The sequence below is a fragment of the Aethalodelphis obliquidens genome, unplaced genomic scaffold (genome assembly GCF_003676395.1).
Source record: "Aethalodelphis obliquidens isolate GAN/ISIS:26980383/991018 unplaced genomic scaffold, ASM367639v1 scaffold3, whole genome shotgun sequence".
Classification (NCBI taxonomy): domain Eukaryota; kingdom Metazoa; phylum Chordata; class Mammalia; order Artiodactyla; family Delphinidae; genus Aethalodelphis; species Aethalodelphis obliquidens.
In genome coordinates this window covers 31,489,989-31,503,326 of record NW_020837947.1, presented here as the reverse complement: position 1 = coordinate 31,503,326, position 13,338 = coordinate 31,489,989, and the positions used below count along the sequence as shown (strand labels likewise).

Here is a 13,338-nt window from a genome sequence, read left to right as displayed (position 1 = left end):
CTACCAACTGCAAAGGAGCACTTGTATTGAAAATAGCATATGACTCACATTTTGAAGGGTTTTTTCTATTGTATAGTTAGAAATGAAGAAGAAGCTCTAAAAATTATCCCTTCATTAATAAATTCTTTAATCCCATATTCTTTGTCAACCTCTCCTATCAGTGATTTCTTTGTAATATCTACTCACATTGTCTCTTTTGTGAGTGAAAATCAAAGATGAGCCCTTGTGCAATGCCTGGAAACTCTGACACGCACGACATCAATTATTTCTTACACTGATTTGGTAGCTGAACAATAAGTGAAATGTACCCTTTAGATGAAAATTTGCTCTGCATTTTATGTAGACAGTTCAATATTATATCCTTATTTTTTCTAGATCCACAAAGTAAACAGATTTTTTTTATGCCATAGACTATACAGATCTCTGTCCTGTAAAACTTTTGTTCTAAACAACTAAGATCCAGAATTGAATAAAAGGTTTTTTACAACGTTGTATATTGTTGTATTATTAAAACATATTTCAAGAAAGCTAAGATAGTATCCGTATGAGATGAAATGAAATAAACCTACAAGGTTACTATATATTTATACATAAACTTTACCTAAGGATATTTATAAATCCACAAAGTAATAACACAGGTATGTTACCTTTACTGACTTCTTAATGTTAGTTTTTAAACAAGGCAGTTGAATCTTTTTTGACACTTGAACATCCTAAGAAAGTTTTACTCTTTTTTTCTTCTAGAGATTTTTTTCACATTGTTATATTTAAAGACTAAATCTACCTACCCCAAAGATTACCTAATTAATTTCCTCTAGTACTTTAAAGCAGAGTCATTGCTACCACAATCAATCTCTACACCCTCACAGTTTTCATTCTTCAAATAATTTTCCTCTTGCTACCTCTTTTTCTAATAACAGAATTCCTTCTATAGTATATCACTTCTTCCCCAGGGCTACCATTATCTCGTTTGCAAAAATTCATGATGCTTAATGGAATAATTTGCTGAAGAAAAACCACATGACATCAAAACAGAAGTCAGTCCAACATGTTCCTAGACCAAGTATAGGAGGTCTATTCTTGAGTGAGAACTCACAATCCAGAATAATAAGCAATTTTAAATAATTACATTTAAAGGGTGTTGTTACTAGACATTTACCAGAGAAGCAAAACTAATACATATGAGCTATCAATAAATGTTTATGCATTTTTGAGCGGCTTTAACTAGAACTTACACAACTAAAAACTTTAGAAAAAAATAAATCCTTCCTGGGAAAAGTGTGCAACAGTTTGAATCATCAAAAAGAAGGTGGAAAAGATAAGGAACATTTGAGGATATAATCCTATGCGACAAAATACCATAGCCTTAATTTACCCATCTCCGTTTAAGTCTCTCTTCAGAACTTTAAAGAGGATTAAATTTATTTTTGTTCAAAAAGAGATTTTAAAACATGTTTAACTTTCAGAAATATCTTAATCATTCCTAGTGTTTCTTACAAAGAATTAATTAAGAAATGCAGCCTGTATAAGCCTTCCATTATATTTATAGGTTACCATTATTAAATATAGAGATACCAACTCTTCATAATATGTAGTAGAAGCTTGTGATCATCTTAATCAACATGCATGTTTATAAGTAAAATTTTAAAAGCAGTGTATAAATGTGTCCCAATTTAAATTTGGTCTAGTTTCAATGTTCATTTTGGTAGTTTTAAACAAAAGTTCATACTAGGGGCTTCCCTGGTGGCGCAGTGGTTGGGAATCCTCCTGCCAGTGCAGGGGACGTGGGTTCGAGCCCTGGTCCGGGAAGATCCCACATGCCGCGGAGCAACTAAGCCCGTAAGCCGCAACTACTGGGCCCGTGTGCTGCAACTACTGAAGCCCATGAGCCTAGAGCCCGTGCTCTGCAACAAGAGAAGCCACTGCAATGAGAAGCCCACACACCGCAACGAAGACCCAACACAGCCAAAAATAAATAAATGAATAAATTTATAAAACAAACAAACAACAACAAAAAAAAGTTCATACTAAAAGAAAAGTAAGATTTTTACAAATGTAAGAACCTGTTTGGGAACATTTCTTTTTAGCTACATTGTCTAGGAATAGATTTGCATGCAAATATGTTTAGCTAAACTTGAACTATAGAATGGAGGGAATATAAGTTGGGAAGAAAAAAGGTATGCAAAATGCCTACAGACATGTAAAAGTGATCCTATTTAGTTAGAAATACCTACACTCTAACATCAATTGTGGCACCAGCTAAGTCCTTCCTTCTTTTAAAATGAGAAGGAACAGATATTTCAGTAGATTAAATAGCAAACATACTAAAAGGGGGCTAAATTTATGCAGCAACCTGCTTTATTTCTTAAAATTCTATCTTGAAGAAGAGTTGTTTTTTAATAACTCTAAAACAGTAGTGTTTGGGGAGCTTAGTCTGAAGGAAAGTAACAAGAATAAAGAATACATATGTGTGTGTGTGTATACACACACATACGTTTACACATATACATACTTTTACGTTATATATTAAAACTGTTAGAAGCATATATATGTGTGTATATAGCACACACACACACACACACACACACACACATACACACACACACACAACTTGTAGAGTCAGGGTAGGGCAGGACATTTAAGAGAGAGAGAATTTTATTTTTCCAGGAGAAAAAAAAAAGATATTAAGGTTGTGTCTTTAAGTTACATCAGGATAATATATGTGTTGTCAGTGGCGTGATGGCTCTCAAAAAGATATGTCTTAATCCCTGGGAACTGTGAGTGTGACTTTATTTGGAAAAAGGGTCTTTGCACATGTAATTAAGGATCTTGAGATGAAGAGATCATCCCGAATTACCCAGGTGAGCTCGAAATCCAGTGGCAAGTGTTTTCCTAAAAGACACACAGAGGAGAATACAGTCACAGAGGAGAGGACCAAGTATAGGAGGTATGAAGGTAGAGGCAGAGATGAAGGTAGAGGCAGAGAAAAGAGTGATGAAGCCACAAGCCAATGAAAGCTGACAGCTACCAGAAGCTGGAAGAGCCAAGGAATAGAATTTAGAATCTAGAGTTTCAGGCAGGAGAACAGCCCTGCTAACACCTTGTTATTGGACTTCTGTTCTCCAGAACTGTGAGAGAATAAATGTCTGCTGTTTTTAAGCCACCCCATTTGTGGTGATTTGTTATAGAGGCCACAGGAAACGAATACAATATGTATATGTATTGTGTGTGTGTGTGTATGTATACATATACATATATATGTAAATATATAAATACATACATTTGTATGCGTATGCTCATGTACTAAAACACTACTAGTACACCTACATACATACCATACCACGTATCACACGAGAGCCTATGAAGTGAGGTGAAGTTATCTGTGCCACACCATGTCTTAAAGCCAAGTTTAGCCTCTGCTAGCCATAGAATATAGTTGATGTGCCGAGGACTATGCTAAGTCCTTTGGAAGGAACAGTGACCATCGTTACTCAAGGAACGTCCCGGGGGTGAACACACACAAGTAACCCCTTTAAATGTATTACGATGACGCTTGCTAAGCTTGCATGTTGGGAGGCTGAAGAGCTGCTAAAGTTCAGTGTAGGAGGGGCAGGAGTGGAGATCACAGAAAGTTTCCCAGAGGAAGAAACTTCTAAGTTTAGTGAAGCCAGAAAGGTGAGTTAGCATGGTAGTGGTAGCAGCAGAATGGCGGGGGCGGAGGGGGGAGCCTAGGGGAAGGACAGGGATGGGGAGCGTTCAGGCTAAGGGAACAAAATGTGTATGAAAGAAGTTCTGTAAGGCTGCAGTGGGAAAGAGGCACGAGCTGAGACGGAGTGCATAGGCAGAGACCAGAGAATGGCGTCTTGTAAGTTATTCTAAGGAGTTTATGCTTTACCATGAGAGCACTGGGGGCCACTGGAGGTTTTTAAGCCAGAGAAGGACATAAGAACATTTAGAAAAATCACCATCTGTGGTGTGAACTAATGTTGGGAAAAGTTGGAGCCAGAGATACTTTTTTATCCGGCTACCGCAGCAGCCCAGGCAAAAGATGATGGTGTTCTGGATGTGAGGACCAATACAGGGATGAACAGGCAACGGGCACTTGGGTGAATATGGGTTAGAAGAATAGAACAGAGATATCTGGGTGTCTAACCTGAGTAATTGGGTGGGTAGTGGGGTCATTTCCGAAACCTGGCATGAAAGCCAAGGGGCAGATGCTGGAGAAGGAGATGAGTTCAGAGCTAAAATGTGTGAGGGCCACCCCGATGGAGATTCCAAGGCAATTGGATATGTGGGATGGGAACTCAGACTACAGATTATCTGGGTTAGAGATACAAACTCAGGAGTCATTAACACACAGATGATCACGGAAGATATAGGAACAATTGCAAGATCCCAGGCGAGCAGGTGCAGTAAGAATTTGAAGGCACACAGGACAGAACTCTCAGGAATACCAAGTTGTAGAGATAGAGGAAGAGGAAGTCTCAAAGGTGACAGAGGGGGAGCCAAAGAAAGAGGAGAAAAAACACACAAGCATAGGTTGCAGAGACCCAGAGGCAACGGTATTTTATGAAGATGGGAGTGGCCAGCAATGGTAAATGCCCCAGATAGTGTTATAATGACTCAGCATTTTCAAGTGCATTTATCAATAAGGAGGTGATCGGTGACCTTAATGAGACACATTACAAACACAGCTGGATTTCAGTAGCTTGAGATGTGGCGGGTGGAAAGGTAAAATTGTGGCGGTAGTAGCAAACGTGGTCAATTCTTGTAAGTGATTTAGCTGTGAAGGGAAGGAAACAAAATGGGGCATCTGAAAATTTGCTTTCTTTTTAAGATGGAAGAGGTTTGAGATGCCGATGGTCAGAGTCATCTTTATTTTTATTTTATTTATTTATTTATTTTTCGCTTATATGTGGAACCTTTTTTTTTTTAACATGAGCCATCTTTATTTTTTAATCTATATACCTGGCATTCATATAGATTTTAGAATGTTAGAATAATTCTAAAATTGAAAAGAATCTTAAAGGTAAATTAAATTCTTGCCCAATAGGAGCATCCTTCCTATAAAGGCCTCTTTAGAAGATCATCCAGACTCTGCTTGGACACTTCCTGCGGTAGGGAACTCACTACTTCGTAAAGGCTCTGGTTTCATTGCTGGACAGCTCTGCCACTTAAAAAGTACCTTCTTAAAATGACACAGATATGCTTCGCTCTGATAGGGAGAACACTTAATTCCAGTTCTGCCCTCTTGGCACCATGTGTAAATATAACTATTGCATGTCCTTAGTTTTTCCAGTCTGTCAACCCTCCCCATCACCCTGATTGCTCTCTTCTGGGTGAATTCTAGTTTATAAATTTCTACTTTAAAGAGTAGTGCATCCAATTAAATAATTAAAAGCAACTTTTCAACTGTCACCTTGTCGATGTTGAATACATCAGGACCGTACTGCCTGTGATCTGAGTTTCTGTTAACACAGCGTGAGTCTGTTGTCAAATAAACAGTTAAAAAAAAAAAAAAGCTACACTTTGCCCCTTATCCTGTCAGGCATGAACCTGCATTCACTGATTCTCCTGCAAAGGAACATTCGGATGATCCTCTTGGCTTTTAATAGCATCCTTATCATGACACTAAGTGGTCAACTAGGCCACCCAAATAGTGCTTCGAAAGGACCAAAGCCTAATCTTGTCTTTTTCATGGATACCTGTACCCTCAGTGTTATTGCACAGAAGGTCAAGGAATCACCTAACCTGTCATTAAAATACAGTGCACAGGCAATAAATATTTTTCAATGTGCTTTTCATTAAATACTCTATGACATTTTTGTAGAAATAAAATAAAGCTTTTCAATACAGTGGCCTTCTTAGAATTTAAATGTTAAGGCCTTTTGAGTTAAGCACCATTTTCTCAGGAAAGCATCATGATGTGTAACGGCAAGTATCTATAGTAAATTCTGTGGAAACCTGCCTGTTCTTTGGGAGCCCATATCTTTGATCATTTTGATTTTTCATTCTTTTATTTATTCAGCAAATATGGAATGAGTGCCTCCATGTGCTGAGTACTGTGTTAAGTCCTGGGGAGAGAGCAATTACCCAAATCCATGAGATTGCTGCCCTCAGAGGGTGTACATCCTATGGAGACATGAACGTTATTACCCAAGTTAACACGCAAACAGCACTGTTTTAGGAACTAGGATGGAGCAGGGTGATGCCTAATTTAGTTTGAAGAGTCAGAAGAGTGACATTAGGCTGAAAAGGATGAGTAGGTGTTTGGGTTTTTTTCTTGTTGTTTATTTGTTTGTTTCCAGAGAAAGTGGGGGAAGAACACTCCAGGCAGAAAGAACATAAAAACGTTCTATGTGAAGTTACCAGAACTGGTTTTTGGTTGTTGTCATTTTGTTTTGTTTTTATTGTCTGTTTTCCTTCCAGTTTTAGTGAGATATAATTGACATACAGCACTGATGTACAACATAATGATTTGACTTCCATACATCATGAAATGATTACCACAGTAAGTTTAGTGAACATCTGTTATCTGGTGTAGATACAAAATTAAAGAATTAGAAAATCTTTTTTCTTGTGAAGAGAACACAGGATTTACTCTCTTAACTTTTCTGTATAGCATACAGCAGTGTTAATTATGTTTGTCATGTTGTAGATTACATCCCTAGTACTTATCTTGTAACTGGAAGTTTGTACCTTTTGACCACCTTCATCTGATTCCCTCTTCCCCCATCCCCACCTCTGATAACCATAAATCTCACCTCTTTTTCTATGCATTTGTTTGTTTGAAGTTCCTGGAGCTGTTTTAAGCCTTACTTTTTCCCTGTGACATAAAGACGACTGAGACACCATGGTTTGATCTGTGCAAGTGTGAGACATATCTATAAATTAGTTAGTGAACAAATTTTGCAGGTGTTAAAAAATAGATTCTTTGGCATGCAAATAAACTCAGCCTCCTCAATCATATGTATAAAAGGAGGACATTTTCTGAAGATGCCAGCTCTTTCAAGGATGATATCAATATTTTTGCATCTGCTAGGAACTGGCACTGTTTTTTTCCGTTCAGGCTTACTTCGTTAAACAGCAGGAAATGCTTTGAGTGAGAGGTCCCCTCCAGGTTAGCATTTGGGGGATCTTTTTCTAAAAAAGTTCAGCATTATTGAGGTACAATGGACAAATAAAATTGTAAAATATTTAAAGTGTATGTTGTGGTGGTTTGATATACACATACATTGTGAAAGAACTCCCTTCGTCTAGTTAATTAACATATCCATCACTTCACATATTTCTATATATGTATACACACACACACATACACATATATATATGGTGAGGACATTTAAGTTCTACTCTCTTTGACAATTTCAATTATACAACACAGTTGTCAACTATATTCACCATGTTTTACGTTAGATCCTCAGACCTTATCATCAAAAAGACACGAGATAAGTGTCGGCAAGGATGTGGAGAAAAGGGAACTCTTTTTTGGTGGGAATGTAAATTGGTGCAGCCACTGCGGAAGACAATATGGAGGTTCCTCAAAAAATTAGAAATATGGGAATTCCCTGGCAGTCTAGTGGTTAGGACTTGGTGCTATCACTGCCGTGGGCCCAGGTTCGATCCCTGGTCAGGGAACTAAGATCCTGTAAGCCACGTACAGCCAAAAAAAAAAAAAAAAATTAGAAATAGAACTACCATAAAATCCAGCACTCCCTCTTCTGGGTATATATATATCCCCCCCAAAAAAATGAACACAGAATATCAAAGAGATATCTGTACTTCCCCTTTCATTGCACCATTATTCACAATAGCCAAGATATGGAAATAATCTAAGCATCCGTCAATGGCTGAATGGATAAAGAAGATGTGATATATATACACAGTGTAATATTCAGCCATGAGAAAGAAGGAAACCTTCCTGTTCGTGACAACATGGATGGACATTAAGGGCATTATGCTAAGTGAAATAAGCCAGAGAGACAAAGACAAATAGTGCATGGTACCATTTATATATGGAATCTAAAAAGCAAAACAAAACTTAAATTTATAGAAACAGAGAGTAGAAAAATGGTTGTCAGGGACTATAGCATGGGGACAATGGGAAAGATTAGTAAAAGGGCACCAACTTTCAGCTATAAGGTGGGAGACACTTAAAGATGCCTTAGAATTTGTGAACAGTCAAAACAGAATTAATAATATTTGCAGTTTTTCTAAGGAAATACGTCCATTGTATTTTCAAGCCCTCTTTCATTGGTGGTTAAGCTTATGCTGAGCTATATACATTCCATTCTGTCAATATGAAAGATAGAGATTTTTGAGGAAGACAAGAAAAATGGAAAGCTGATTTCATTTAAAAAAAAAAAAACTGAGAGAAGTTTCCCATCTGTATTTTCATAGTTAATTTCATGTAAAAGCACCAGGGCTTTTACATGAAAAAAAAAAGCACTAGGGCTTCCCAGGTGGCGCAGTGGCTGAGAGTCCGCCTGCCGATGCAGGGGACACGGGTTCGTGCCCCAGTCCGGGAAGATCCCACGTGCCGCGGAGCGGCTGGGTCTGTGAACCATGGCCGCTGAGCCTGCGCGTCCGGAGCCTGTGCTCCGCAACGGGAGAGGCCACAGCAGTGAGAGGCCCGCGTACGGCAAAAAAAAAAAAAAAGCACCACTCTACTTCAAATAATACCTGATGGCTGATCCTTCAGAGAGCATCTCAGGAAAGATTCACTGAATAGACATTCTCTGGCAAAAGTCTGAATAGTTTGAGATCTGTCTTTAAGACCCACCAACGTGAAGTGGTATCACAGGGCTAGGGTGACTAGTTGTCTCAGTTTTCCCAGGACACTTCTGGTTTTAGCATAAGGAGTCCTATGCGCTAGGAAACCCCTCAGTCCTGGACAACCTGGGACAGCTGGTCACTCAGACTGTACTCAGACATGCCAAAATAGACATGGTATTCTTCACAGAAAGTAATTAAAAGTAACTAAAGATATGTTGGCTATTTGCAGGGGCAGGGTAAGTAGGTTAATTAAAAGGGAAGTTTTTAAGAGAAGAGATTTATAAGAGAGTCTCAAGGACGCATTGTACAACATGGGGAATATAGCCAATATTTTGTAATAACTGTAAATGGAAAGTAACCTTTCAAAACTGTATTAAAATTTTTTAAAAAGAGAAGAGATTTACATAAAACTGGCATTCATAGGCCATGAAGACCCCAGTACTGTGGGACAACTTGGGAAGTATAAAGCGTGTGCACACACACACACACACACACACACACGCACACACACACATGCCCTTACCTCCACCCCATCATATGGACAGTTATGCTGCCTGTGACCAAAATCCTGCAGGGCTGCTATTGATGATTGTGTAAATTAGTTGGGAACTTTTTCAACAAGGAAATTTTAGCAAGACTTTTAGCCAAATTTGGGAGTTGGAGTTAACCTTTTCACCTCTGTGTGTAGCATACTTGAATAAAACAAAGCTGTCTCACACAACAGTTTTAGCTGGTAATGTTACATGCTCATTGTGTCAAAAGCCATAAAGCCTCTGAACGTACATCAGAATCTGAGTGTTAGGTTTTGCTTCCCTCCAGTCCTGGGTTTTGGGGACCTTTTGGGGGCTACATTCATATATTAGTCTAATGAGTGGCTGCGAAACAGCTGCCTTCCTTGTCCTGCCTTTGGGGGATGATTATGCTCTAAGTTCTATGCCAAGAATGCTCTGGATATCCTGATGGAGAACTTGGCCGACGCAGCCATTCCCTCTGTCAGCTCACATTAACACAAAACTTCAGATTGAGAGTCTGACCAGCTTATCTGTATGGAGAAGTAGTTGGGAAAAGGTAAAAGTGATTAGTAGAAAATGTCTGCTAAAATGAGATATTTTAATTGTGTCACTGAGCTTAGATAATAACCAGAAGTGGGTTCTTTTCTTTATAGACAAATGAATATGACAGAACAAATATGGTGATGCCAGTATGGTTTTAGGTTTCAGCTTTCAGGGTGAAGCAACATCATCATTCCAAGGGGCAGCTGACCTTGGTTTTCTGTAATCTACACATTTCCCCTTGTTCTTTCTTCTGTCTTCCCTAGGGACATATTGTGGCTTATGTAGTGATGGAATGAACGAGACTGGAGAAGGTTGAAGCTAGGAGTCCAGTGAGACACAAATGAACAAGCAAAGGGTAGGTAGAAGCCCATGAGACCAATATCTGGAGTGGGTGATTCAAAGGACAGGTTGATAGGGACCTGAATTTACAGGTAAGTCCCAAACTAGAAGGTTCAGCTATAAGAAATGTTCAGGAGGTAAGGGAGAGAACACATGTGGGTAGGATGTGTAATCTATGAGCTCTCAAGGAAGAGGAAATAGATGAAGGTGTTGGAAGGCAGGTGATTGGCATTGGAATCCAGTCATGAAGAACCCAGAATTCATTGGCAGGAAATCCAGATAAACACAGTCACCAGGCAACCAGGTTGGAATTCTATCTCAAAGTGGCAAGGAAAGAGATCAGTTACTAGAAAACCAGTGTACCTAATTCAGAGAGGGATCAGCTTCCTCCAATGGAACAGCAGAGATTATGTACTCTACTCTCATTTCTATGTTGTATGGCCAAGGAAGAAGGTATTTAAACCAAAATCCTTGACATGAAAAAAAAAAAAAAACCCATAAGGGCCTCCTTGTAAAAAAATTCATTAAGAAAACAAATCAATTTATTAGCACTCCTTGTTTAGCTAATTGTATGAATCAAATGTTTAATTGGTACACATTGTAAACTTTCAAAAGAGTTAAGAAATACAGCCCTTTATCCCTGAGTAGCAGCTATTCATTATGAAAATGGCCTCACCTCTAATTGGTTGTCATGCCTTAGCTGCTGAGATGCAGAGCTCTACACCATGCAATTTTGATCTGGGGTCTATGCAATCAGTCCTCCTGGTTGCCGAAGCAAAATCTCCAGAGATTTATTCCAGCAATCTAAGAAATATGAAAGTCCTATAGCACATAATTGAATTTTTTTTTTTTTTTTTTTTTTTTTTTGCGGTACACGGGCCTCTCACTGCTGTGGCCTCTCCCACTGTGGAGCACAGGCTCCGGACGCGCAGGCTAACCGGCCAGGGCTCACGGGCCCAGCCACTCCGCGGCACGTGGGATCCTCCCGGACCGGGGCACAAACCCGCGTCCCCCACATCGGCAGGCGGACTGTCAACCACTGCGCCACCAGGGAAGCCCCATAATTGAATATTTTATAGAAAGTTCTCTCTGGATTTTTTTCACATGTACTCACTGTCCAACTGAAACTCACTTGCAGGTTATAAATACAAAACTAAGAGTAAAATTCAACAGTGGAATAAAGAAAAAGAAGTTCACTGTAAATCCATAGTTGAGGTGTTGAACATATATGTACCTTATAGAGCAAGGAAATGCACTTTTCACCTTGTACATTGTTTTTAATTATCTACAACAGTTCCCAGCCTTAATTTGGGTCAATAATTTTAAACATTCATATTCTTTAATGGCTAAATAGTTTAGCTCTATGATGTATATATAGTACTACAGAGAAAGAACTATTAGTTATAATAAATGCTATCACTTTGGGTTTTCACTCTATGCCAGTGGTTCTTGAACTTCGATCTCTGGACCAGAAACATCAGCATCACCCGGGAACTTCTTAGAAAAACAAATCTGGGGTCTAGCCCCAGACCTACAACCAAAAACTCTGGAAGCAGGGCTAAGCAATCTGTTTACCAAGCCCTCCAGGTCCAGGCAATACAATGGATGTTTAAGTTTGAGTACCACCACTCTCTACCAGGTGGGTGGCTTCCAAATCCACATCTGTTCCCAAATACCAGATGAGTGGAGACTTAGAGAGACGGCACAACCCCAAAACACGTCGAAAACCAAGTGTTTCATCTCCTTGGCATATTGGTTCCTCTTTTCGTATTTTCTATATTAGCTAATTAGGTCTGCCCCGTTACCCAGTTTATTAGTCATCTATTGCTGTGTAACAGATTCCCCAACCTTAGCAGCTGGAGACAACAAACACTTATTCTCCAACACAGTTTCTGAGGGTCACGATTCTGGAAATGGCTTAACTTCGCGGTTCAGGCTCAGGATCTCTCAGAGCTGGTGGTCGAGCTGGAGCCATAGCCATATGAAGGCTCCTTTGGGTTGGAGATATGACTTCCAAGCTCACTCACACAGCTATCATCAAAAGGTCTCAGTTCCTCAGCATGTGGCTTTATCCATAGGGCTGCTCACTAGAAGTCAGCTGCTTTCTCAGAGCAAATATCTGAGAACGAGCAACCAAGACAGAAGTCACAGTGACTTTATAACCTAATACTGAAAGTCACACACCATTACTTCTGCCATATTGTATTGGCCAAAGAGACCAACCCTGGTGCAGTCTGATAGGGGACTACACAAACACGGGAATGCCAGGAGGTATGGACCATGGGGAGTCATCTTGAAGACTGGATACCACAACCACAAGAAACACCAGGATATTTTCAACTCTCTTATTCTCACTGCCATATACAACCCATGGCCAAGACTCATCAATTATACATTCAGTATCTGCCATGCCTGTCTTCTTCTTTAGAGTCCAGTTACCCCTGCCCTAGTTCCCTGTTCTTGCCATCTTGCCTCAAGTCTGTAGCCTCTAGAAATTCCCTTTCACAGCTGGGTAACATTTCTAAAATATAAGTCATATCTGCTCAAAAACCTTCAAAACCTCTCTGTTGCCTATGGAGTAAAGTATATAATCCTTAACATGGCATTTAAAATCCCCATCCTTTAACTTTAATTCATCTTCCCAAACCCATTTCCCACTCTGACTCTCCATCATCCTGTCCTCCTGCCAAACGATTGCATAGCGCCCCTAAGATTCTATTCCTGGAAGAGCTCCTTTGCTGTGATTCTATTCACCTAGAATATACTCATTCTGCTCCAAAACCCAGATCCAATGCTATCTTTCCTGGTACCCTGGTCAGAATGGATTGTGTTCTTCCCGTACCATTTCATTATACTTTAAATACAGAATTAGTTGCAATTGTAATTAGTTTTTTAGGAGTCTCTGTCTCACAAATAGATTCTAGTCACACCAGGGTTAGGTGTTTTATTTTAGTTATCTTTGTAATTATCAATAAAATACAATACAATATCAAGGTCTGCTGAATTATAACACAGTTTCAACAGGCCTTTGCATATGGGAAATGATGCACTCTATTCTCAAAAATGCAAAGGGGAGATATTAACTATGACTTTGAAATAATCATGACTATTCCTCTGAAGAGTAATCATTCCTACAAGCTTCCAACTGGAAAAACTGCCTATCGTAACC

At 39.3% G+C, this 13,338-nt stretch overlaps 1 protein-coding gene across 1 annotated transcript in view; it reads left to right on the top strand.

Annotated features, from left to right (window-relative positions):
- Positions 1–3,546: 3,546 nt before the first annotated feature.
- SMLR1 (small leucine rich protein 1) overlaps positions 3,547–13,338 on the top strand; it is a 190,643-nt gene continuing 180,851 nt past the window's right edge. The window contains exons 1-2 of the mRNA XM_027080535.1: positions 3,547–3,675; positions 8,854–8,965. Coding sequence (XP_026936336.1) covers positions 3,547–3,675; positions 8,854–8,965 — 241 coding nt within the window. The remainder of the gene's footprint in view (positions 3,676–8,853; positions 8,966–13,338) is intronic.